Here is a 22,940-nt window from a genome sequence, read left to right as displayed (position 1 = left end):
GGTGGTGGGTGGTGGGGTTATGGGGTGATGGGGGTACGGGGTGCTGGGGCTGTGGGGTGGCAGGCGATGGAGCGATGGATAGCGGATGCTGGGGGTATGGGGTGACGGGTAATAGGGGTATGGGGTGATGGGGGTGTGGGGTGGTGGGTGCTGGGGCTATTGGGCTCAGCGTGGTGGCACCGGGGGACACACAAGCCCCCCCTCATGCCCCCTCCCCTGCTCCCATGCACCCTGCCTTCCCGTGCCTCAAAGTGGGGACCCACTTCCAATGTCTTGGGTTCAGCCCTAAAGCGGGGGCGTCCTCCTTCCCCTGGGGACCCCGACATCCATGCCACATGCACACCCCCCCCCCACTGACCCCCACTCACCCTTAGGTGACGGCGAAGCCCTTCCTCTACCCGCTGCCGCAGGGGCCGTGCCCCGAATGTGGCCGTGGCCCTGGGGGTCAGCCCCCCTTCGCCACCCAGACCAACTTCTAGGAGTGACCCCCCCCCACCACGGACGGCCTGGTGGCAACACTACCCTTCACCTGGGTGGGGGGGGCATGGACCCAGGCGTCCGGATGGCCCCTCCTGGGGGCCATCCGGACGCCTGGGTCCATGCGCCCCCCCGGATGCCTGGATCCACACCCCCCTCCAAACCATGCCATTGGAGTGGGGGGGGGTGTCGGTTTCTCTATTTATTGTTTTAAAAAGTGTAAAAGACCTCCCTGCCGTGCTGGTTTGGGGGGGGCTGGGGGGCTCGGGGTACAGGGGGAGAAGGGGGAAGGTTCGAGGGGGGTGTCCTGCACGCCGCACTGTGCCCCCCCGCTACGAGTGCACCCTGGCACTGCGTGGACTGTGCCAGGCGGGAATGTGAGCATGTGTGAGCCGGGGCCCTATCCTTATCCCTATCCCCATCCCCACCCCTATTCCATCCCCATTCCTATCCCATCCCATTTCTATCCTTGTCCCCATTCCATCTCCATCCCTATCCCCATCCCATCCCCATTCCCATCTCACCCCCATCCCATCCCATTCCCATTCCATCCCATCCCATTTCTACCCCCATCCCCATTCCATCTCCATCCCTATCCCCATCCTATCTCCATCACATCCCATTCCCATCCCCATCCCTATCCCCCCCCATCCCATCCTTTTTCCATCCCCGACCCCATTCCCTCTCCATCCCTATCCCCATCCCCACCCCATCTCCACCCCATTCCATTCCCATTCCCATCCCCATCCCACCCCATCCCCATCCATCCCCATCCATCCCATCCTATTTCCATCCCCCTCCCCTCCCATCCCGAGAGACGGCCCCAGGCTGGTGGGACGTGGGGGTTTATTGAGTGGGCACCACGCTCCCCAGCTCGGGGACATCCCCGTCCGCTCACGCCGCTTGCCGGCCCCGGCGCCTCTTGATCTTCTTCTTGAGGAGCAGCAGGTCCAGGTAGAGCAGGCGGCCCAGGATGGCGGAGGCACACAGCAGCCCCCCGTGCAGGGCCCCCGCCAGCCCGCAGCTGAACACGTCCTGCCCTGGGGACAAGCCATGGTGGGACACAGCCACCCCCGTGGGGGACATGGCCACCACCATGGGAGGACACCCCCTGCTGCAGGGAGTCCCCTGGGGACACCGTCTGCAGCCTGGAGCTGGGCGTGGGGACAGGGGGACACGGGGACACAGGTCCCGTACCCGTCAGGTAGAGGTTCTTCACGGGTGTGTCGGCTCTCATGGCGGCCACCACGGCCGGGCTGAAGCGGGCGACGTCGTGCTCGGTGCCGTACATCTCCCCGCGGGGAGCCGCCAGGTAGTGCTGGTTGGTGAGCGGCGACGCCGCCTCCACGAACTCCACCTGCCCGGGCAGGGGCACGGGGGGGGCTCGGGGCATGTCGGGGCGTACAAGACACCCAGGGGTGCACAGGGCACAGGGTGGGGGTGGGGGGCACAGGGCACGGGAGCACATGGGGGCACGGGTAGACCAACCCCACCAAGCAGCAGGACCCTCCACACCAGGTCCAAGCCTACCTGGGGTCACCCACCCCACGCAAAGGTCCTGGGGGCTGTGATGCCCCGTGGCTTTGCAGGGCACCCTGTCCCCCTGGGCACCCCAATCTACAGGACACCCCATGCTGTTGGGGGCATCCCCATCGGGCACCCCAACTCCTAAGAGCACTCTGTGCCCACCACGCACATGCCTGCGGGGCACCCTGTCCCCCCGGGCACCCCAACCCACGGGGCACCCCATCCCATGCGGCACCACATCCCGCATGGCACTCCATGTCCACTCTGCGCCCAATGCCCATGGGGCACCCCAACCCTGTGGGGCACCCCATCCCACCAGGCACCCCATTCCCATGGGGTATCCCACCCACACAGGGCACCCTGTTCCCACGGGACACCTGGTCCCCACTGGGCACCCCATTTCCACTGTGCACCCATCCCTGTGGGGTACCCCAGCTCCGAAGGGGGACCCCAACCCCATGGGGCATTGAGGCCCCCCATCCCTACACATCCCCCCATTCCTGCAGAACACCCTGTCTCCACTGCACACCCTCCCTCCCGGGCACCCCACGTGGCAGGGGACACCGTGGGGACCCCCGTCACCTTGTCGCGGAGGTGGGGGAAGCGCTGCAGTGCCCGCTCCAGCAGCCGCTGGGCGATGGCCAGTTTGTACTGCTGGTAATCAGGGCCACGGTGCTTGGCGCGGGTCCCAGCCCACTCCTCGAACCACTCGTACCGCGCCATGGTCAGGATGGTCATGCACGACCGGCCTGCGAGGATGGGGGTGACAATCGGCGACAACCCCTGGCCCATTGTGGGGGACCCCGGTGCCGGTGTCAGCCCAGGACATGGCGGTGGTGGCAGTACCCACCCCGTAATCCCAGCCGCTGGGATTAAGGAGCCTCTGAGCCCGCAAAGCCGAGTGGATCAGGGCTGCAGAGAGGGGGGGGGACGCAGGGGGCCCCCCCACCCCGTACCTGGGTGCCGCTGCTCATAGGTGGGGTCCTTGGCAGCGGGGAAGGTGATGAACATCATGGCCAGGTTGTCGGGGACATCATCGCGGCTCAGGGAGGCGTAGTGGGTCATCCTGCGGGCAGAGCCGGCCACGCACCCATCGTGCACCCACCATCCAGCCAACCCACCCACCACGCACCCACCGTGCACCCACCACCCACCCCAACCCACCATACACCCACCCTCACCTCCGTGCACCCACCCTGCACCCACCATGCACCCCCCCTTCATCGTGCACCCAACCCACCAGGCGCCCGCCCCACCCACCGCGCCCCCACCCCGGGGTGCCCGGGGGGTCCCTTACATGCCATCCAGGTCGTTGTGGGGGTAGATCCAGAAGTTGGTGGCCGGCAGGGCCAGCTCAGCCGCGCTGCCCCGCAGCCCCACAAACACCAGGAAGGAGCCCATGCCGTGATGCACCATGGCCAGGCGGGAGCAGACGCCTGCAGGGACACGGGTGACAACATGGGAGATGATGTCCCGTCCTTGCGGAGGGCATGCCGGGGGTGACAGGGATATGGGGATGCTGGGGACACTGGTGATGCTAGGGACAGAGGCATGCTGGGAATGTGGGGATGCCGGGGACACCAGGGATGCTGGGGACACACAGATATTGGGGACACTGGGGATATGAGGTACAAGGCAATGCTGGGGACACCGGTGATGCTGGAGACGCAGGGATGCTGGGGACACCAGGCATGTGGGGATGTGAGGGACATGGGGGTGGTGGGGACATGGGGACCTGGGGATGCTGGGGACACCAGGGACGCAGGGATGTCAGGGACTCTGGGGATGCCCTGGACATTGGGGACACTGGTGATGCTGGGCATGCAGGGATGCTGGGGACACTGGGGACAGCAGGGATGCAGGACATGGGGACACGGTACCTGGGTGGCTGCGGAGCTGGGGGGGCAGCAGCTTGCTGAAGGTGTTGAAGACGCCGGCGTCGGAGATGACGAGGGGGGCGAAGATCTCCACCTCCTCCTCGCTCGGCCCCTTCTGCACCACCACCCCTGGGAGGCGTGGGGGGGGTAAGGGCGGGCGCGGGGCACTGCCACCCTGTCCCCGTCCAGTGTACCCCCTAGGGCAGGGGGCCGGGGGTCAGCGCTCACCCACAGCGGTGCCGGCGGAGGAGACGAGGATGCGGGTGACGGGGGCGCGCACCAGCACGGCCCCCCCCGCGCGCTCGATGAGGGGCGCGATGTGGAAGGCGATCTCGCTGGCCCCCCCCCGCGGGTACCAGGCCCCCCGCTGGTAGTGGTGCACCATCAGCACGTTCACCATGAAGCTGGAGTCCTGTGGGGCCGTGCCTGGGGACAGCGGGGACAATGAGGGGGAACGCGGGCACAGCCAGACCCTGCCTCAATGTGGGGCAGCCCTTCCCTATCGTGACATGGCCTCCCCTGTCGCGATATGGCCCTCCTTATCATGATACAGCCCTCCCCTATCATGATACAGCCCTCTTCCATCCTGACATGGCCTCCCCTATTGTGACACAGCCCTCCTCATCATGATACAGCTGTCCTCTATCACGTTACAGCCCTCCTCTAGCACGACATAGCATCCCTTGTCACGACATGGCTCTCCCCGTCACGATACAGCCCTCCCTTATCATGACGGTGCCATCCCCTATGGCCCTCCTTTATCATGACACAGCCCTCCTCTATCATGACACAGTCCCCTAGTGCAACGCAGCCCTCCTCCACCACGACGGCGCATTCCCCTGTCACGATGGTGTGCTCCCCTATCACGACATGATCCTCCTCTATTGCAACGGTGCCCTCTCTATCGCGACAGCCCCCTGACCGTAGAAGAGGTAGCTGAGCAGGGCACGCAGGTCACGGTCGCCTGTCAGCCGGGCCACAGCCTCACTGTGGCTGGTGGCCGCCATGCGGAAGACGGGCGAGATCCAGTAGATGAGGCTGGTGCGGACCAGGAAGGTGGCCAGCCACCGCGGCACCATCTTCAACACGGCCAGCAGCGCCACATGTCGGGAGGCCATCTGCGCTGGGACCGGCCCCACGTCACCCCCGGCCACCTCCATGGCCACCGCCACACCACTGCCACCACTATGTCCTCACGACTGTCACTGCCGGGACTCCAGCACCACCCGTGTCCCCAGGACCCATCCCCACCGTGCCCACCACCCATGTCCCCACTGTCCCCATCATGCCCAATGCCTGCATCCCCAACAAGCCCATCGCCTGTCTTCCCTCCATGCCCATCACTTGTGTCCCCACCATGCCCATCTCTCTTGACCCCAACGTTCCTACTGCCCCTTCCCCACCATGACCATCACCCACGTCCACCCATCACCCACGTCCCCACCACACCCCCACCCAGACCCACCAGTGCCACCACCACCATCCCCATCCCCACACGTCCCAGGCTGCCCAGTCCAAGCCGGAGGGATCCCAGCCCCACACCCTGGGGACATGCCACCACCCACAGGAGGGTGTCCCCAGTGACTCCCACCTTGGAGAGCCTCATGAACTCCTTGATGGCCGCCTTCTCGGTAGGGAACTGCTCCTCCAGGGCGGTGGCGAAGGCCGCCTTGCCAGCACGGAGCTGGTAGCGCCGGGGGCCCAGGGACACCTCGTCGTAGGGGTCGGGCAGGCGCTGCCAGCAGAGCTGCCCGTCCGTCAGCTGGTCCAGCGCCACACGCAGCATGCTGCCCTCGTGCATCTGCCCCACGTAGTGGATGCCTGCGGGCCCCCGTGGGTCAGCGGGACAGGGGGCTGGGGCTGGACTGTCCGCCCCCAGGGGACACGCGGCAGGAGCCCCCCGGAGTGGCAGGTGGGGGAATTAAGGGTTTAACCTTCGTCTGCTGCGGGTCGCTGTGGGTCACTGCGAGAGGCAGTGGGGTGGGCTGCGAGCGTGGCACACACACTGCACGCACGCACTGCACACACGCTGCATGCGAACAGCATGAGCATTGCATGCACGCACTGCACACACACTACATGCACACAGCACGCATGTTGCATGTGCACACTGCACGCACACACACACACTGCGTGCAAATTGCACGGGCGTTGCATGCACGTATGCTGCATGCGAACAGCATGTGCGTTGCCACTCACTGCGCACACGCTGCATGCGCACAGTGTGCACAGTGTGAATGCGCTGTGGGCTGTGCACACAACACACACTGCACACTGCGAACACCAATGGTGTGCAAACAGCGTGCTCACTGCAAGGACCGCAGGTGCTGCGTGCACACACGCCGCTTGCAACCAGTGCAGGCACACGCGCTGCACACAAACGGTGCGTGCACTGCAAAAACACTGCAGGCACTGCACACACACACTGCCATACCTGCATGGCGCACGCTGTAAACACGCACAGACACCACACGTGTGTGCGCAGTGCACATGACGCACACACGTGTGCACACGCGCTGACTGAACGTGCAAACAGGGCAGGCCAGACACACTGCGTGCACACAGGCGCTGCATGCACGCACCGCGCACACACACCCTGCAACCCCACTGCACAGGGATGCGCGGGGGACAACCAGCCCGCAGACACACGGCAGGGTCGGTGACACCCGTCCTGCCTGCACTCGCGGAGCTACACCCACACGCTGCCTGCACGCACCCGCACACTGCTTGTACGCACCCACACGCTGCCTGTCCACACACACGCTGCCTGCAGACGCCGCACGCTGCCTGCATGCACAGACACACGGTACATGCACACACCTGCGCGCTCAGGCACAGGCAGGCAGCTGGGCGCCGAGGCGGGGGTGCTGGTGGCGCCAGGGTGCCGAGCTGGGGGTGCCGGGGGTACCGGTGGTGCCAGGGGGTCCTTACCCACGTCGAACTCGATGCCGTGCTCCTGGAAGGTGTGGCAGCACCCCCCTGCCTGGTCGTGCTGCTCCAGCACCAGCACCCTCTTGCCCACCTTGGCCAGGGTCCCCGCCGCCGCCAGGCCCCCGATGCCGCTGCCGATGACCACCGCGTCCAGCTGCGCCGGCACCCGCTGGGCGCTGAACCCTGCGCACACGCGTGTGCCTCAGCCGCCCTCCTCGCACGGGCGTGTGCCGAGGGACAACGGGACCGACAGACGGCACCCAGCACTCACCCCGTTTGAGGACCTTGTCACGAGTGCGTGTGTCCGTCACCAGCGGACGGGGTGGCCCCGGGGGTGGCCGGGCAAAGGGGTTGCCGGCTGGGGCTAAGAGCCGGTGGGCCACCAGCCCCAGCGCCAGCGTGCCCAGGGCCAGCAGCAGCAGCAGCGTGGCCCACATGGCTGCCACCACACACAGCACCTTAGAGACACCGCACCGTACAGCCCCGCACCGTGCAGCCCCGGAACCTTATAGCCGGGGAGCTTATAGACACGGCAGCTTATGGAGATTATAGCCACGCCGCCTTAGAGCTGCAGCAGCTTACAGCCGCCGCAGCTTAAAGCCACAGCACCTTATAGTCACGGCACCTTATAGCCAGGGCTCCCTATGGCCACGGCAGCTCACAGCCGAGGGGGGCACAGAGCAGGGTCCCGGGGGCAGGCGTGGTCCCCCCCCACCTTCACTCCTCAGCGGCGGTGCTGGGACACGGGCCAGGCCCGGGGGTGGCAGGGCGCGTGCACGCACACGGGTGGTGCACACACGTGTGCATGGGGTGGGGGGGGTGAGATGCTGGGGTGTGTTGGGTGTTGCGCACACACACACGTGCGTGCACACATGCAGCTGTGCAAATGCATGCACGCTCACGCTGGTGTGACACACGCACACACCTGTGCAAGCAAGCTGTACACACACACACACAGGCTAACACCTGCACACCATACACACACACCGCCGTGCAAACACACGCTTGCACACCCCTACGCACCTCCCCACAGACAAGCCCCTACACACAGACCCCCCCGCGCGTGTGCACACCCCCGCACCCCCCAGCTCTGCTGCCTGCAGCTCTGCTGACCTCTCCCGGCAGCTCCGCGGAAGGGCTGTGCGTGCAACACACACACACACCCCCCCGAACCCCCAACACCCAAATCCCCCAGCACCCACAACCACCAACCCCAAATAGAGCCACGTGTGTGCACGCACACGAGCACACGCACACTCTCTCACACTCACACCGCCCCCCCAGCCCCACAAACACCCTCCAAGCACCAAACTGGTGCAAAACACTGATCTGCAGAGAAAAAAACCCACATCAGGACCAGGTGGGAGAGGGCCGGGGTGGGGCAGAGGTGACACCGGTGACAGCAGTGACACCATGTCCCCCCCCAAGGGGTGCCCCAGCCCCAGCTGGATTCAGCCACAAGGGACAGACCCGCTGCTTTTCTCTCCTTTATCTTTAATAAAAGTCACAGCAAAGTACCAAAAAGGAGCAACCTGGGGACGGGAACAGGGGGTGGCTGTGGCAGGGGGGCCCCGGGGCAGGAGGGAGGGGGGCACATGCGTGCACACACATCTGCACGTGTATGCCCTGCACTCCCCGTGTCCCCGTCCCTCGGGGTCATCCCATGGCAACCCCCCCCCCCGCCAAAACCTCCAGCAGTACCCCAGTGAGCCCCCAGCCACAGCCCCTCCCTCCCCCGGGGTTAATTACAGGGTTAATTAAGAGTTAATTACAGGTGGAACACACATGGGCAGGTGGTCTCAGGGGGGTTATTGCTACCTGGGAGTGGGTGACAGGGGGCACAAGGGACAGAGAGCGACCCCGACCCCGGTCAAGGTGAAAGGGGGGTCCCCAGGGGCAGGGGGAGGGCTGCAGCCCGGGGGTGGGGTAACCCAGGACACCTGGGTCCTCAGCAGCTTGTGGGGCTCCAGCTGGGTGTGACGCCCCCCCATCACACACCCCCACCTCAGCCCTGGGGTCCCAACCCACGCCCCAGGATGGGGTCTGTTTCCCCATGGAGAAACTGAGGCACGAGGCTACAAGGGGCCAGAGCTGCGCGGTGCCAGGGGACCCCCACCCTCCCCGTGCCCCCCAGCTCACAGTGACCCCAGCTGGGGGGGCGGGGGGCACATTCCCCAGAGACAAAACGAGGAGGGGGTGAGATTTTGGCAGTGAATAGCTGTGTGAGTGCTGGGCACAGTTGGGGGGGGTCTGTCCCCCGCAATGGGACCCCACCGGCCGCTTCTGCCTCCCCCCCTTAAATCTGGGGCCAAGTAAGAGGAAGAGACAGGCCCGGTTTGGGTAAGGGGGGGCAAGGCTCTGCAGAAAGCCAGCCCCTGCCCCCCGGCGCTGAGCACAGCAAGCTCATCACACCAGTGAGACGGCAGAGGCACAACCGCCCTCCTCTCCCTGCAGCCCTTCTAGGGGGTGGAAAATGAGGGTGGCAGGGAGCCCCTCGGGGCGGCGGGGGGCACTAGTAGACCCAGCTGACGGGCACCCACTGGGGCTGGGCGCGCAGGCGGTCCATGGCCTCCCGCAGCCGCCCAAAGGTGCGCTCCAGGTCGTCGTTGGTCAGGCTGAGGTCAAAGTAATGGCCATAACCGCGCTGGATCCGGTCGCTCTCCTCCACCGTCCGCTTGGCGTCTGCCTCCTGCCCCGCACAAACCCTGCCTCAGTTTCCCTATCGCTCCCCCCACCCCACCTTGTCCCACCCACCCTGGGGAGGGGACCCACCGTGAGCTGCTTGGTGCCCACACCGCTCTCCAGCGCTGCCCGGTTCATGGCCCGCAGTGTCTCAGGGCCAGGAGCTTCGATGAAGACCACATATGGCACGAATTCAGCCGTTCTCAGCACTTTCACTGCCTAGGCGGGAGGGGACGGCGCTGAGCCCTGGCAATGGGGCAGCCCCAGCCACCCCCTTGATGTGTGTCCCCCCCGCCGGGTCCCCTACCTGAGGGTTGACATCCAGGATGCACATCTTGCCGGCCTCCACCACAGCACGAATGGAGTCGATCTTGGTGCCGTAGAGGTTGCCCTCGTACTCGCCATGCTCCAGGTACCGCCCGGCCTTGATGTCCGCCTCCATCTCCCCCCGTGACACAAAGCGGTACCCATGCCCGTCCTTCTCGGTCTCCTTCGGCTTCCGCGACGTGTCTGCCCGGGGACGGCCCGTCAGTGTCCCACCCTGGGGACACTCACAGCCCACGGGGATGGCCACAGGGCTGCAACATTGCGCCCGCACGCCCAGGGGTGCAATCCCCTGGTGCTGTGCAGACTGGGAGGTGCCGGGGACAGTGACGCTCATGGGGGATGGTGATGCTTGCAGGGGACAGGGATGCTGGCAGGGACAGGGATGCTGGTGGGGACAAGGATGCTGGTGAGGACAGGGTTGCTCGCAAGTGACAGGGATGCTCAAGGGGGACAGGGATGCTTGCACGGGACAAGGATGCTGGTGGGGACAGGGATGCTCTTGGGTATAGTGATGTTCATGAAGATGGTGACTGTCACAGGGCACAGGGGATAGTGATGGGACAGCACTCGTGGGAACGATGATGACTGCAAGGGACAGTGATGCTGGTGAGGGATGGTGATGCTCACGGGGTCAGTGATGGTGGCGGGGACACGGGGACACTCACAGGGGATGGTGGTGCCATAGCGCGCCTGGTCCGACATGATGAGCTTGTTCTTGAGGCTGCGGCGCCCCACGCCCTGGGCGCCGATGAGCACCAAGGTTTTCCGGCGGAAGGGGGGCATGCGGGCCACCTCCTCGTAGATCAGCAGCTCGTGGCGGTCGAACTCTGGGCAAGGGACAGGGTTGTCACCCATGGCAGGACCCCAGACCAGGTGCCATGGGGACCCCAGGGCACCACACCCTGTCAGGAGCCACTGCGAGCCTGCCACGGGCATGGCCTGGGGACCGTCTCCCCTTCCCTGTGGCAATGCCACTGGGGGACACTCACCAGCATTCTTTGTCGTCAGGTACATCATCCTCTTCTTCCTCTTCCCGCTGAGGCTACCACACAGGGCCCCTGCCAAGGGCACGGGGGCTGGCTGAGCTGGGGACGGGGACAGGGACAGTGCCGTGGCACAGGGACAGTGCCATGGGAGCTGGGACCTGCCACCGGGGCAGCACCATGGGGACATCACCTGGGGACTTGGGGACCTGCCACGCGGGCAGTACCACGGGCACGGGGACAAGGCCATGGGGACATTGCCACGGGGCACAGGGGACCCGCCGTGCTCCCCCTCGGGAGGTGACCACCTGTCCCCCCGCCCCCCTGGGGCCACATCCCCGCCGGGGGCCGGGGGCTCCGTACCGGAGGTGGGGGCCACCTCCGCGTCCCGCTTGACAAAGGCCTTGCGCTTCTCCTCCAGCAGCTGGCTGGGCACCAGCCCCGCGCTGCCACCCTCCACGTGGCATGCCTGGGGGGACAGTACCATGCATGGGAACCCCAGCCCCACGGGTCCCCCCCTAGCCCCACAGAGACTGCCCCCCCAGCTCCCAGGGACCCTCCCCAGCCCTCCAAGCCCCACAGGGACCCCCTTGGGCTCCCAGGAACCTTCCCCAGCCCCAGGGACCCTCCAGCTCCAGGGACTCCACACCCCCACAAGGACCCTCCCCTCTTCCAGGGACCCCCCCCAGCTCCCAGAGATGCCCCCCCTCAGCTCCTGGGACCCCTCCCCAGCCACAGGGACACTACCCCCCAGCTCCAGGGACTCTCCCACTTCCGAGGGACCCCTTCCAGCTCCCAGGGACACCCCCAACCCCAGGGACCTCCCCCTCACCTCGAGGGACACCTCCAGCCCCATGAACCCTCCCCACCTCCCAGGGACCACCCGAGCTCCAGGGACCCCCCCCAGCTCCCAGAGATCCCCCTGACCCTCCGTGGACCCCAACTACCAGGGATACCACCAGGAGGGGGACAAAGGGCCAGGACCCCCCCACCTCCTGCCCCCAGGACCCCCCTTGACCTGCCACCAGTTGGGGTCATCCTGGTTGACGATCTGCAGCAGGTCACCGGCAGTGAACTTGAGCCCGGCCTCCTTGCAGGGGATGAGGCTGTCGGTGGCTGGGTCGTAGTTGAAGTGACACTTGACAAAGACCTGGGGACCCGGGGGGTGACCAGGGGGGGCAGCCGCGGGACGCCTGGGTTCCCCACTCCGCATCACCCGGCTGGTGCCAGCCTGTGCCTCGGTTTCCCCAACGTGCCCGTGGGGAATGCCGGAGCCGTGCCATGCACACACACGCACATGCGTGTGCACCCCGCTAGGCACCCCCCCCGCCCCGGTGCTCCCCTGCCACCCGGTGCAGCCAGGCACGGACGGCACCTGCGCACACGCAGGCGGTGGCGGCAGCGGCAGCTGCGCCCCACAGGAGACCCACAGCAGCACCCACACACAGCCCCACGCCCACACACAGGCACACGCACACGCCCAGCACCGCCGCCGCCGCCCCCACGATGGCACACATGGGTGCGGGAGAGTGCGGGGACAACCGCGTGTGCTGGCACACGGGACCCCCATCCGGCACTGGCGGCAGCAGGGTCAGCCTGGCACAGGGACACGCGGTGCCAGGGGACACAGTGACAGCGCTGCTTTGTCCCCAGAGAGTCAGGGTGATGCGCTGGGCTGGCACGGGAAGGGGGGGACAGGGCACCCTTTGCCACCCAGATCCTACCATGGGGATGGGAACAGGGACAGGGCAGGGATGGGGACAGGGCAGGTGCCACCACAGCCGGGTGCCCTCACCAGTGCCGGGAGACATATCAGGAGATGAGGCACATGGCAAGGGGACAGGGGGACGTGGGGCACATGAGCATGGGGATGTTGCCAGGGCGGCACGGGGACAACCCAGGCATGGGGACACAGAGATGGGGGACACAGGCACAGAGCAGGGTGACGCCCGGGCAGGGTGCTGGGGGCAGACGTGGGGGCGCAGATGTCGGAGTGCGGATGTGGGGGTGCAGAAGTGGGGGGGTACCTGCCGGGGCGGGTGGGGCTCCTGGTAGCTGGGCAGGATCTTGAGGACAACGCTGCCGCTGGCATGGCGCAGGCTGTCCTGCAGCGCCCGCGGGTCGCTGCCCACCTCCCGCCCGTTCACCTCCCGGATGACGTCTCCCACGTGCAGCAGCCCCTGCTGTGCCACCATGCCACCGTGCAGGATGCGGGCGATGACCAGCTCCCCCCGCTCCACCCGGAACGTCACCCCCTAGGGGGCATGGCCCTGCGTCAGCTCCACACCGCTGTCCCCAGTGCAGCGTCCCATGCCACCCACCCAGCACCCGCACGTGCCCCCAGCAATGTCCCAGCACCCCGCGATGTCCCCAGCACCCTGCAATGCCACCAATGTCCCCAGCACCCAGCAATTCCCCCGGCACCCCGCGACACCCCGGCACCCCGCAATGCCCCGCATGACCCCAGCAACCTGCCACGTCCCCAACGTCCCCAGCACCCCACAATGCCCCACATGTCCCCAGCCCCCTGCAACGTCCCCAGCCCCCTCCGACACCCCCAGCACCCCGCTGCGCCCCGGGCTCGGGCTCACCAGGTTCTCCCCAGCCGTCTTGCGGATGCCCACCATGCGCACGGCGTCGGGGGGCACCGGCTGGTTGTTGAAGGCCGGGTCCAGGATGGGGCTGGGCGGGGGGGTCTCATAGCTCTTGGAGGCCACCGAGTCGTGGGTCTCCAGCAGGGACTGCAGGGCAAGGGGGGGAGGACTGTCACGCCTGTGTCACCCACCCCCTCACACACGTGTGTGGCGGGGGGAGCTTCGCACACCCACCTGGAAGTGGGGCTCGCGCAGGATGCGGGCCAGCTCGGCGGCCGCGCTGTCCTGCCGCGCCAGGTGCCCGATGTCCCGCAGGATGTCCTGCACCAGCTCCAGGTTGTCCCCCCGCACCGCCTCCAGCTTCGTCTCCTCCAGCCGCTCGTGCGCCTGGGGGGGCCGTGGCGGGGATTAGGGACTCCCCTCGCCGGTAATACCCCCTGGCACGGGGCAGGGGTCTGGCACGGCCCGGTGTGCACACACACGTGAGCACACACATGAGCACACATGTATGAGTGCAAACATGAGCACACGCACACGAGCACACACACAAGTATACACACACGAGCACACGCGTGTCCTCTGCACACACACAGCATCCTGCACACACACGCACGTGCAATCCTGCCCTTCTGGATGCACACACGTGCACACCCTTGCGTGCACCCTTGTGCACACACATGTGCACACACATCACCATGCCAACCCATGCACACACATACCATTGCACAACTGCGTGCACATGCAAATACACACACTGGTAAACACACAGGATGTGGGGCCAGCCACACGCACCCCCCCAGCACAGCCAGCGGGTGACACACACGTGCACACACACTCGTGCACACCCAGCACCCTCCCCAGCCCCTGCCCTCACCCCCACGCTGAAACACGGCCCACACACACACGGGTGTGCACACATGCATGTGCACACATGCATGCTCACTTCCATGCATGCACATACATGTGTGTGCAAACGTGTGCACACACCTCCCTGCATGCACACCCACATGCAAGCATGCACACATACGCACGTGTGCACATTGATGCATGCACGCACATGTGCATGTGTGCGCCCACAAACATGTACGTGCATACGTGCATAGGCATGTACACACACATACGTGCAATCATGCACAGACACCCACCTGCATGCACACATGTACCTGTGAGCACATATCCATGTGTGGACACACGCGTGCAAACACCCATGTACGTGCATGCATACACGTGCGTATACATACACGTATAAGCGTGCAGAGACCTCCCCGCATGCACACACACACATGTCCGAGCATATATCCCTGCCTGCACACACATGTGCATGCACACACACACGTACACGCATCGACACACATGTGCATCTTCCTCCATGCAACGCAGGCACACGTGTGCACACACCCCCACGCTCGTGCATTCATACACACGTGCCCACCCGCCCACGCACACCCCCCCATGCTCCCACATCCCCCCCCGCCCGTGTCCCCACTCGCTGCCACCTGCAGCAGGGGCCGGGGAGGGGACACGGTGCCACCCCCGCGCCACTGTACCTTCGCCAAGGACCTTACTATTGGGCTCTCCATGATGCCGCGGAGGAAGATGAGGTCCAGGTCGGCCGCCCCCGGGGCGCCGGGGAGCCCCATCAGGTTGTCCAGGACCTGCTGCATGGCTGGGGGGGGAGGCGCAGGGACACGGGGGCGGGGGGGGAACATGGGGGCACGGAGGGCGTGGGGGGGACACGGCAGGAGAGAGCAGCAACGTGGGTGAAAGTCACACACAGCCCAGGGGGTGATCGTCGTTCCCCCCCTCCCATCCTGCCCCCCTCACCCCCTGGTTACGGGACCTGGTGGGGAATGGGGGGGGTGGCGTGGGGGGGCCTTGGGAGCAGGGGACCCCCCCCGATTCTACAGGAAGGACAGACACTTGGATGTGCCCCCCGCCCTCCCCCAGCATCATCACCCCACCTTGCCAGGCTGGGGGGCCATGGGGCATCGCACCCCCCATTGGAGCAGGAGTCCCCTGACACCTCGGGGTGGGGGGGGGATAAGGTCTAATCCTGGCTGCTCAGGACGACAGCCCCCCCCCGTGCCTCAGTTTCCCCAGCTGAGGAGCACCCCCCCACCCTGTGCAAAGACCCCACCCACACAGGGACCTGCTGACTCCTCAAATCCACCCCCCCAGGCAACCCCCGGGTACCCCCCCCCGGTACCTGCCAGGAGACGCATTGCACCCCCAGAGAGCCCCCCCTAAAGCCAGCACTCTGGGGAGGCTGTCCACTTTGGGGCTGGGGGGTGTCCTCTAAAGCCCCCCGGAGAGGGGGGATATTCCCCACATCCGCTACATGCAGCAGCTGGGGGGGTGCCATGGAAATAGGGGTGCAATACAGCCGGGGTGGTTGTGCACTCCAACGCGGGGGGGGGCGGTGTGCAATGCGATTGAGGGGGGGGGTGTCTGCAATGCCATTGGGGGGACTGCAATAAAATTGGGGGTTGCAATGCACTTGGCGGGGGGGGGTTGCAACGCGATTGGGGGGGGGTTGCAACGCGATTCGGGGGTGTGTGCAATGAAACTGGGGGGGGTGTGCAATAAAATTGGGGGGGTGCACTGCATCCGGGAGCCGCTGCGGTGCGAGAGGCTGCGCTGCAATGGCGGGGGATGCTCGAGACGCAGCCGGGGGGAGACACACGCACGCAACCCTGACACCCACCCCCCCCCCATATCTGGGGGGTCACGACATGACCCAAGAGCCCCCTCACATCCCCCATCCCCCATCTCCCCCCACCCCATCCCCAAACACCCCCCAGCCCCCGGCGAGGCATCACCCCCCCCCCCCCGGCGCCTCCCCCCCCACGCCCGTGTTTCGTCCCGTCCGCCCCCCGCGTACCTTGGGGGCCCAGGGGGGCGATGGGGGGGGCCGTGGCGGGCGGCGGGGACCCTCCGCCGGGGCCGCTCATGGCTGCGGGCGGCAGAGCCGGGCCTCCCGCCCCCCCCCACCCCAGATCCGGGTACCGCCGCCCCCGCCCGCGGCCCCCCCCGGCCCGCGTGGGCCCCCCCCCACCCCCGGCCCCGATCGCCCGGGGCCTTGCACGCGCGTGTGCACGCTGGCCTTGCGCACGTGAGCCGCGCGTGTCGGCCCACGCGTGCGCAGCCCCCCCCTTGCACACCTGGGGGTGTGCTCACACGCGAGTTAACGCACGCGCCTCTGCGTGCACACGCGTGTGAGCAACCATATGCACGCGCGGGGGCAGACACACGTGCACAGCCACGCACCTCTGTGCACACGCGTGTGCGTGAGCGTGCACAGCCCTGCGCACCCCCGGGCACGCGCAACACCCCTGCGCGCTTGCACACGCGTGTGCAGACCCCGCGCGCGCCTCCGCACCCGCGCGTGCACACGTGCCGATACCGCACGCACCCCCCGGGTGTGCTCACACTCGCGTGCAAACCCACGGGCACGGCCCCCCCCGCTTGCACACTCACACGCGCTCCCCCCGTGCGTGCTCACCAGTGGGACCCCCCCGCACGCCGCCACGCAGCCTCCCGGCGCTCGGGAAGGAGGGGGGGGCGACAACGGGGGTCGGCCCCTTTAAGGGGGGGGCGCGGGTCCGCGCAGTTGCCATGGCAACCGGGGGGGGCGGCCGGGGAGCACAGCGCTGGGGGGGCGCGGATTTAAAGGGACCGCGTCCCGCTCGTGTGCACACACACGCACACGCATGAACACGCGCACGCCGGTTCCTCCCCCCGCGCAGTGCCCCCCCCGCCCCACACCGCCCGCGCAGGAACGACCCCCCCACACTTGCACACGCGGCACCAGGCCTGAGTGTGCCCCGTGCACACGCTTGTGCGAGCCCCACAGCCCCCGGCACACGCACCCTGTGGGCCCAGCACAAGCCACCACCCCCTCGCACCCGCACACCCGGGTGGGGCTGCACACGCGTGTGACCCTGTGCGCGCGAGCCCCAGGTGCGCGTGCAAGCCCCGTGCGTGTGTGCGAGCCCCGTCCTGGTGAACACTCACCTGTGGCGGAGCTGGGGGCGGCCACCGGCATCTCGGCACGCTGCGGGCACAGCAGGGCACGCGTGACTGGCACCGATGGGGACGGAGACAGGGACAGCTGCGCAGGCGTGCGGTGGCCTGTCACGCTCGGCCACCCCCATGGACATGGGCGCATGTTTACACACGCGTGTGCATGTGTGCGAGTGAACCACAGGCACGTGCACACACACGAGGACCCCGCGCTCCCCCAGCCCCACGTTGTGCCCCACGCTCGGGGGGGAACCCCCAGCGCTGGCACTGACCCCCCCCAGTGGGGCACCCCACGCCGTGTCCCGGCACCAGTGTCCCCAGTACCAGCATGCCCGGTGTCCCCAGCGCCCTCAGCACCAGCATTCCCAGCGTCTCCAGTATCAGCATCCCTGCTGTCCCCAGCACAGCCAGTCCCAGTGTCCCCCATGCCCTCAGCACCAGTATTCCCAGTGTCTCCAGCACCGGTACCTCCACGGTGCCCAGCACAACCAGCATCAGTGTCCACAGCACAGTCATCACCAGTGTCGCCAAGGTCCCTGTCCCCAGCGTCAGTGTCCCCAGCCCCAGTGCCCCCAGTACTCCCAGTCCCAGTGCCCCCAGTGCCCCCAATACCAGTGCCACCCGCGTCCCCAATACGAGCATCCCCAGCTCCAGCACCCCCAGTGTCCCCAGTAGCAGCATCCCCACCCCTCCCAGCCCCGGTGTCCCCCCAGACACCCCCTGAGCAGGCAGAGGCAGGAGGTGGATGCAAGGGGGTTTATTGTGGGGGGGCCAGCTGGGCCCCCGGCTGACGGGTGCTGCGGGTGCTGCAGGTGCAGCCCCCCAGGCTCCTCTTCACCCACTGGGCCCCAGCGATGTTTCTGCAACAAGAAGGGGTCAGCACCCCGCAGTGCGCCCCCCGAGCTCCCCCTGCCCCGTGTCCCCTGCCCTGGGACACCCCCACCTCCACCACTGGGGAAACTGAGGCACAGGTGGCGCTGGGGGGGTTCACCCAGCATCCAGCCCCACCAGCTGGGTCTCTGTGACACACACCCCCTGCCACCTCTCACCTGGGGGGCTCAGCACCCCTCCGCGCCAAAGGGCTCCTCACACAGCGCCCGGCTGCCCGACCGCTTGCCGTACCTGCGAGGGGGGAGCACGTTACAGGAGGTGGCAACATGCAGCGGGGAGCGGGGGGGGTAGCGGGGGGGGGTAGGTGCAGGGGGGAGCGGGTCGCAGGGGAGCAGCGTGGCCATGGGGAACACGCTGCGACAGCAGCAGGTTGCAGCGGGAGCTGCAGCAGGGAGGCGGCTGCGGCCCCGCGCGGGGTGCAGCGAGGCAGTGGGGTGCAGCCGGTGCTGCAACGGGCAGCGCATTGAGGGAGGGAGACGGTTGCAGCAGGAGAGCACTTGCAACGGGGAGTGTGCTGCAGCGGGGAGTGCACTGCAATGGGGAGTGTGCTGCAACCGGGAGCACGTTGCAACAAAGATCTGGTTGCAGCAGGTAAAGGGAATGCATTGCACCAGGGAATACGTCGCAATAGGGGGCATGCTGCGATCGGGCCATGCATTGCTGCAGGGAGCACAGTGCAACGGGGAGCACACGGCAATCAGGCAGCGCGTGGCAGGGGTCCCGCAGCCTTGTCCCTGCCACCACATCCCTGCTCACCGGTGCCGGGTGACCACGTTGAGGTACTGCTGCAGGTCGTTGTAGAAGCGGACGAGGTCCTCGACGGGCGCGTCGTCCCCAGGGTAGGTGGGCTGCACGGGGCCCGCGGTGGCCGAGCGCCCGGCCAGCAGTGCCAGGGCACAGGCCAGGAGCAGCAGGGACGGCCAGCGGGGAGCCATGGCTGCCCCCACACCACAGCATTAGCCTGCGCCGAGGGCACCGCACGGCACACACACCGGCACGGGCATGCACACGCACGTGGGCACACACACGGGCACACACACAGGCATGCACATATACATGCACACCACCTAGCTGCATGCACACATACAAGCACATACACGTGTGCATGCACACCTACACATGCATGCACACGCACACGTGCATGCACACCACCCAGCTGCACACGCGTCGGTGTGCACACTACAAGTCAGTGTGCACGCACACACACGTGCACACACACTCTGCTCCCAGGCAAAGCGCCGCTCACAGAGCACGCGCATGGGCACGCACACCCCGTTTCACACCCCTACGCACAGATGTGCACGCTCAGCCTTGCGCACACAGGTGCACACACAGACGGCCTTGCACACGTCCACACCCCCCATGACACACACCATGTTTGCTGGCCCTCTGCACCCCCACCCACCCCTCAGCCCCTCGTCCCCACTGCCACCCCCATCCCCAGCCCTGTCCCCCCGCCAGGACGAAGCCCTGTCCCCGCTCACCTGCTTCCACAAGTAGTGGCACAAGGACACGGCGAGACGAGGGGACACGGCGAGACGGGGGGGACGCCGCCAGCAACTCCCCGGTTCCTCAGTGACACTGCTGCCACCGCGGTGCTGGCCCTTATATCCCCCCTGTCCCCCCTGCTGATGTCACCCCGCCACGCAGCACCTGTGGCCAGGTGGCAACGTGTCCAGGGGTGAACAGGGGCCATTAGGGGGGGACAGGAGCCATCAGGGAGGTGACAGGGACACCTGGCCTCTCGCACAGCCCTGGTTAATGTTTGACCCTGGGCTGGGGGGGTGTCCGGTGTGCGTCCCCAGAGCATCTTGTCCCTGCGGATGGACCGAGGGACAGCTGTGGCAGGCTGTCAGGAAGGGGGGGCAGCAGGACAGAGGGATGGCGAGGGATGGACAGAGGGACAGGGAGTGGGACAGAGGGACATTGGATAGTGCAGGCAGATGGGTGAAGGGTCCAACACCAGGGTGAGGGGTGGGATGGAGGGACAGAGGGGACAGGAGGAGCAGTGGCTGCAGCAGGTGGGGGGTGGGGGACAGCAGCCATGACCAAGGACACAACTGTCCCCCCCCCCAGCTCCCACCATGGGTTGGGGGGTCAGAGGCCTGGGGGGTCAGAGGGCTGGGGGCTCCCCAGCCCGTGGGGCCTCTGGCCCAGCCTGGCACAGCCCCCAACGGCCGCCACCCCTGCAGGGACCCCACGGTGGATGCCAGCACCCAGGACCAGTGCACCCCACACCCAGTGCACCCCAGTAACACGTACACCCCACAGCCAGTGCACCCCAGCACCCACGGCTGATGCACCCCTATAGCTACGACACCCAGTGCACCCCACACCCCCATGCCCAGCGTGCCCCAGCACCAGCTGCACCCCAGTAACCCGTGCACCCCAGCACCCATTGCCAGGGCATCCTGCCACCCTCACACCCCATGCACCCCAGCACCCACCGCTAATGTACCCCTGTGCCCCATGAACCCCAGCATCATGGCAGCCCCATGCCCAGCACACCCCCTGCACCCCGACACCCATCAATAGCGTATCCCCCCCCACACACCCCGTACCGCAACACCCATCACTAGTGTATCCCCCCCAGAACCCACCGCCAGTGTCCCTCACCACCCCCACACCCAGTGCACCCCAGATGCCAACCCCAGTGTGTCCCAGCCCCCCAGTGCACCCCACTCCCACCCTTCCCTCCCTGCCCCCTCCACCAGGCCCTCTGCCCCTTCCCCCTGCTCTACACCTCCATCCGCCGCCCACCTCTCCCCATCCCTCCACCCCAGCAAGCCGCTTCCTTCCACCCAACCTCACTCCTCCCCATCCTCCATTTCCCCTGCATCCCCCCGCACCCCTTCATCCCCCCCCGCCCCCCTCTGTCCCCCCCTCCATCCTCCCCTGCACCCCTTTATCCTCCCCTGCACCCCCTCCCTCCATCTGCCCCTGCATCCCTGCACCACTCTCTCCCCCCTTCATCCCCCCCTGCACCCCTCCATCCCCCCCCAACACCTCCGTCCCCCCTCCATTCCCCCCTGCGCTGCTCTGTCCGCTGTCCCCCCCCCCAGCACACACAGCCCAGACGGGTGCCCACGATCGTGCTCTTTATTGCCACTGGCGGGGGCGTGCAGGGACCGTGTGGGATCCCCCCGGCAGCGGTGGGGAGGGAACGGGGTCAGGGCCCCCCGCGATGGGACACCCCTGGGCCGGGCTCTGGGGGTCCCTGGCCCTCCTGGCAGGGGGGCCCGCGCTGGCCCTGAGTGCTGGGGCCCACCCTGCGGCAGAGCCCTGGGTCCCTTAGGGAGACATGGAAGGACGGGGAGGATTCAGGGGACAGGGGGGCTGGAGGGAGGCCAGTCACCACACGGAGTCATCGTTGTACCTGTGGAGAAGAGCTGACGTGAAAAAAAGGGGGATGAGACCCCCAACACCCCTTGGGACCCCAAACTGCCCCCAGGACCCCCACCCCAGCGGGTGGGAGAGGGTGCAGCCCCTTTCCCCATCCACGGGGACGGATGGGGACGGGGACAAGGACAGGGGACACTCACCGTGACCTGTCACTGCTGGCCCCGAGAAGCAGCTCCGACACTATGGCCTCGGGGCTGGCGCGTTTGCCGTACCTGCAGGACACGGAGCATGTGGGTGCACGTGCCAAGGGGCGCACACGAGTGCGCAAACGGGACCCGCCGGCTGCATGCGACAGGGCACACGGGGTGGGGGGGAGCAGGCATGAGCGTGCAAAGGGGCTTGCACACGTGTCACTGGGCTCACACGCGCGTTTTCACACTCACCTCTGCCGTGTCACCAGGTTGATGTAGTGGCGCAGGGCTGAGAAGTACTTGGCCATCTCCTCGGGGGAGGCGTCGTCCCCGGGGCTCTCGGGTTTGGGGGGGTAGGCAGCCGCCAGCGTCCCCAGGCACAGCAGGGCGCAAAGGGCCACAGCCACCAGCACGCGCCACGGCCTCGGGGACATCACCATCTGCATGGGGACAGGGGACAGCCTCAGCCATGTGTGCATCACCCCCACCACCCTCAGGTACCCCCATCTCATCCCAGAGCAGCTCTGCCCCCCACCAAGGCCCTCGTCCCCCCGAGCCCACCCCAAGGACTCTGTCCCCTGTGCGGACATCGCACCCCCCCAGGGATGCCCCTGCTCCCCAAGGAGATGCCTCCCTCCCCTGCCAGGGACCCAGCCCCCCTAAAGTGACATCTTCCCTCCAGGCACCCCTCCACGTCCCCACAGAGACACCTCCCTTCCAGAGACCACCCCAAAGGGACAATTTACCCCCAGGGATTTCCAGTGACCCTCACTGTCCCCAGGGAGCCATCTCCCTCCACAGGACCCCCAGAAACCTCCTCCCACCTCCCCACAGGGACATCTCACTTCCAGGGGACGCCTCATGCAAGTCCCCAGAGACCACCCATCTCCCAAAGGGGACATCTTCCCCAGAGATATCCCCCCCCCGCCAGTTTCCCCACGGGAGATCTCCCACCCCAAAGGACCACAGTCCAGCCCAAGGGACACCTCCCCTCCGGGGACCCCCTCATATCCCCAAGGGATCATCTCCCTCCTAGGGGTCCCAGCATCCCCAAGGGACCCCGCACGGGACCCTAGCCCCGTCCGCGGGCTGTCC

At 67.0% G+C, this 22,940-nt stretch overlaps 3 protein-coding genes across 15 annotated transcripts; all 3 read right to left on the bottom strand.

Annotated features, from left to right (window-relative positions):
- Positions 1 to 1,307: 1,307 nt before the first annotated feature.
- Positions 1,308 to 7,326, bottom strand: LOC141732788 (all-trans-retinol 13,14-reductase-like). Its single transcript, XM_074562177.1, has 11 exons — positions 7,084 to 7,326; positions 6,813 to 6,995; positions 5,473 to 5,702; positions 4,804 to 4,999; positions 4,110 to 4,307; positions 3,885 to 4,010; positions 3,302 to 3,440; positions 2,961 to 3,070; positions 2,587 to 2,753; positions 1,675 to 1,834; positions 1,308 to 1,517 (listed from the first exon to the last, which is right to left on the bottom strand). The coding sequence occupies exons 1-11, from the start codon at positions 7,247 to 7,249 to the stop codon at positions 1,372 to 1,374; spliced, it is 1,821 nt and encodes a 606-aa protein (XP_074418278.1). The 5' UTR covers positions 7,250 to 7,326; the 3' UTR covers positions 1,308 to 1,371.
- A 960-nt stretch (positions 7,327 to 8,286) lies between these two features.
- Positions 8,287 to 17,533, bottom strand: MPP2 (MAGUK p55 scaffold protein 2). 13 transcript variants are annotated; one of them, XM_074562173.1, is made up of 12 exons: positions 17,413 to 17,533; positions 14,946 to 15,064; positions 13,633 to 13,785; positions 13,396 to 13,545; positions 12,832 to 13,059; positions 11,823 to 11,894; positions 11,168 to 11,273; positions 10,811 to 10,879; positions 10,487 to 10,648; positions 9,802 to 10,004; positions 9,585 to 9,713; positions 8,287 to 9,501 (listed from the first exon to the last, which is right to left on the bottom strand). In XM_074562173.1, exons 1-12 carry the CDS (start codon positions 17,441 to 17,443, stop codon positions 9,325 to 9,327), a joined length of 1,599 nt encoding a protein of 532 aa, XP_074418274.1. In that variant the 5' UTR covers positions 17,444 to 17,533; the 3' UTR covers positions 8,287 to 9,324. The 13 variants fall into 13 exon arrangements, with proteins under 13 accessions (XP_074418274.1, XP_074418268.1, XP_074418269.1 ...); XM_074562167.1 differs by having other exon boundaries at positions 11,823 to 11,954; positions 17,413 to 17,530; XM_074562168.1 differs by having other exon boundaries at positions 11,823 to 11,954; positions 14,964 to 15,064; positions 17,413 to 17,530.
- A 3,903-nt stretch (positions 17,534 to 21,436) lies between these two features.
- LOC141732738 (peptide YY-like) lies at positions 21,437 to 22,324 on the bottom strand. Its single transcript, XM_074562057.1, has 3 exons — positions 22,098 to 22,324; positions 21,855 to 21,926; positions 21,437 to 21,688 (listed from the first exon to the last, which is right to left on the bottom strand). Exons 1-3 carry the CDS (start codon positions 22,322 to 22,324, stop codon positions 21,664 to 21,666), a joined length of 324 nt encoding a protein of 107 aa, XP_074418158.1. The 3' UTR covers positions 21,437 to 21,663.
- Between the last annotated feature and the right edge of the window lie 616 nt (positions 22,325 to 22,940).

Source organism: Larus michahellis, chromosome 18 (assembly GCF_964199755.1).
Source record: "Larus michahellis chromosome 18, bLarMic1.1, whole genome shotgun sequence".
Classification (NCBI taxonomy): Eukaryota; Metazoa; Chordata; class Aves; order Charadriiformes; family Laridae; genus Larus; species Larus michahellis.
The sequence above is the reverse complement of the archived record's forward strand: the minus strand, read 5'-3'. Positions and strand labels throughout refer to the sequence as shown.

What these genes read in the sequence shown, in the direction of transcription:
- LOC141732788 (XM_074562177.1), bottom strand. Translation starts at nt 7,249, where the DNA reads ATGTGGGCCACGCTGCTGCTGCTGCTGGCCCTGGGCACGCTGGCGCTG. An exon ending in AGTTCATGAGGCTCTCCAAG is followed by an intron (nt 5,000 to 5,472) that starts GTGGGAGTCACT and finishes GTCCCAGCGCAG; the next exon opens with ATGGCCTCCCGACATGTGGC. An exon ending in CTCCGCCGGCACCGCTGTGG is followed by an intron (nt 4,011 to 4,109) that starts GTGAGCGCTGAC and finishes CACGCCTCCCAG; the next exon opens with GGGTGGTGGTGCAGAAGGGG.
- MPP2 (XM_074562162.1), bottom strand. Translation starts at nt 17,015, where the DNA reads ATGGCAACTGCGCGGACCCGCGCCCCCCCCTTAAAGGGGCCGACCCCC. An exon ending in CCTGACGACAAAGAATGCTG is followed by an intron (nt 10,649 to 10,810) that starts GTGAGTGTCCCC and finishes TCCCTTGCCCAG; the next exon opens with AGTTCGACCGCCACGAGCTG. An exon ending in TCCTGGATGTCAACCCTCAG is followed by an intron (nt 9,714 to 9,801) that starts GTAGGGGACCCG and finishes CCTCCCGCCTAG; the next exon opens with GCAGTGAAAGTGCTGAGAAC.
- LOC141732738 (XM_074562057.1), bottom strand. Translation starts at nt 22,324, where the DNA reads ATGCACACATGGCTGAGGCTGTCCCCTGTCCCCATGCAGATGGTGATG. An exon ending in AACCTGGTGACACGGCAGAG is followed by an intron (nt 21,927 to 22,097) that starts GTGAGTGTGAAA and finishes CGTGTCCTGCAG; the next exon opens with GTACGGCAAACGCGCCAGCC. An exon ending in GCCAGCAGTGACAGGTCACG is followed by an intron (nt 21,689 to 21,854) that starts GTGAGTGTCCCC and finishes TCTTCTCCACAG; the next exon opens with GTACAACGATGACTCCGTGT.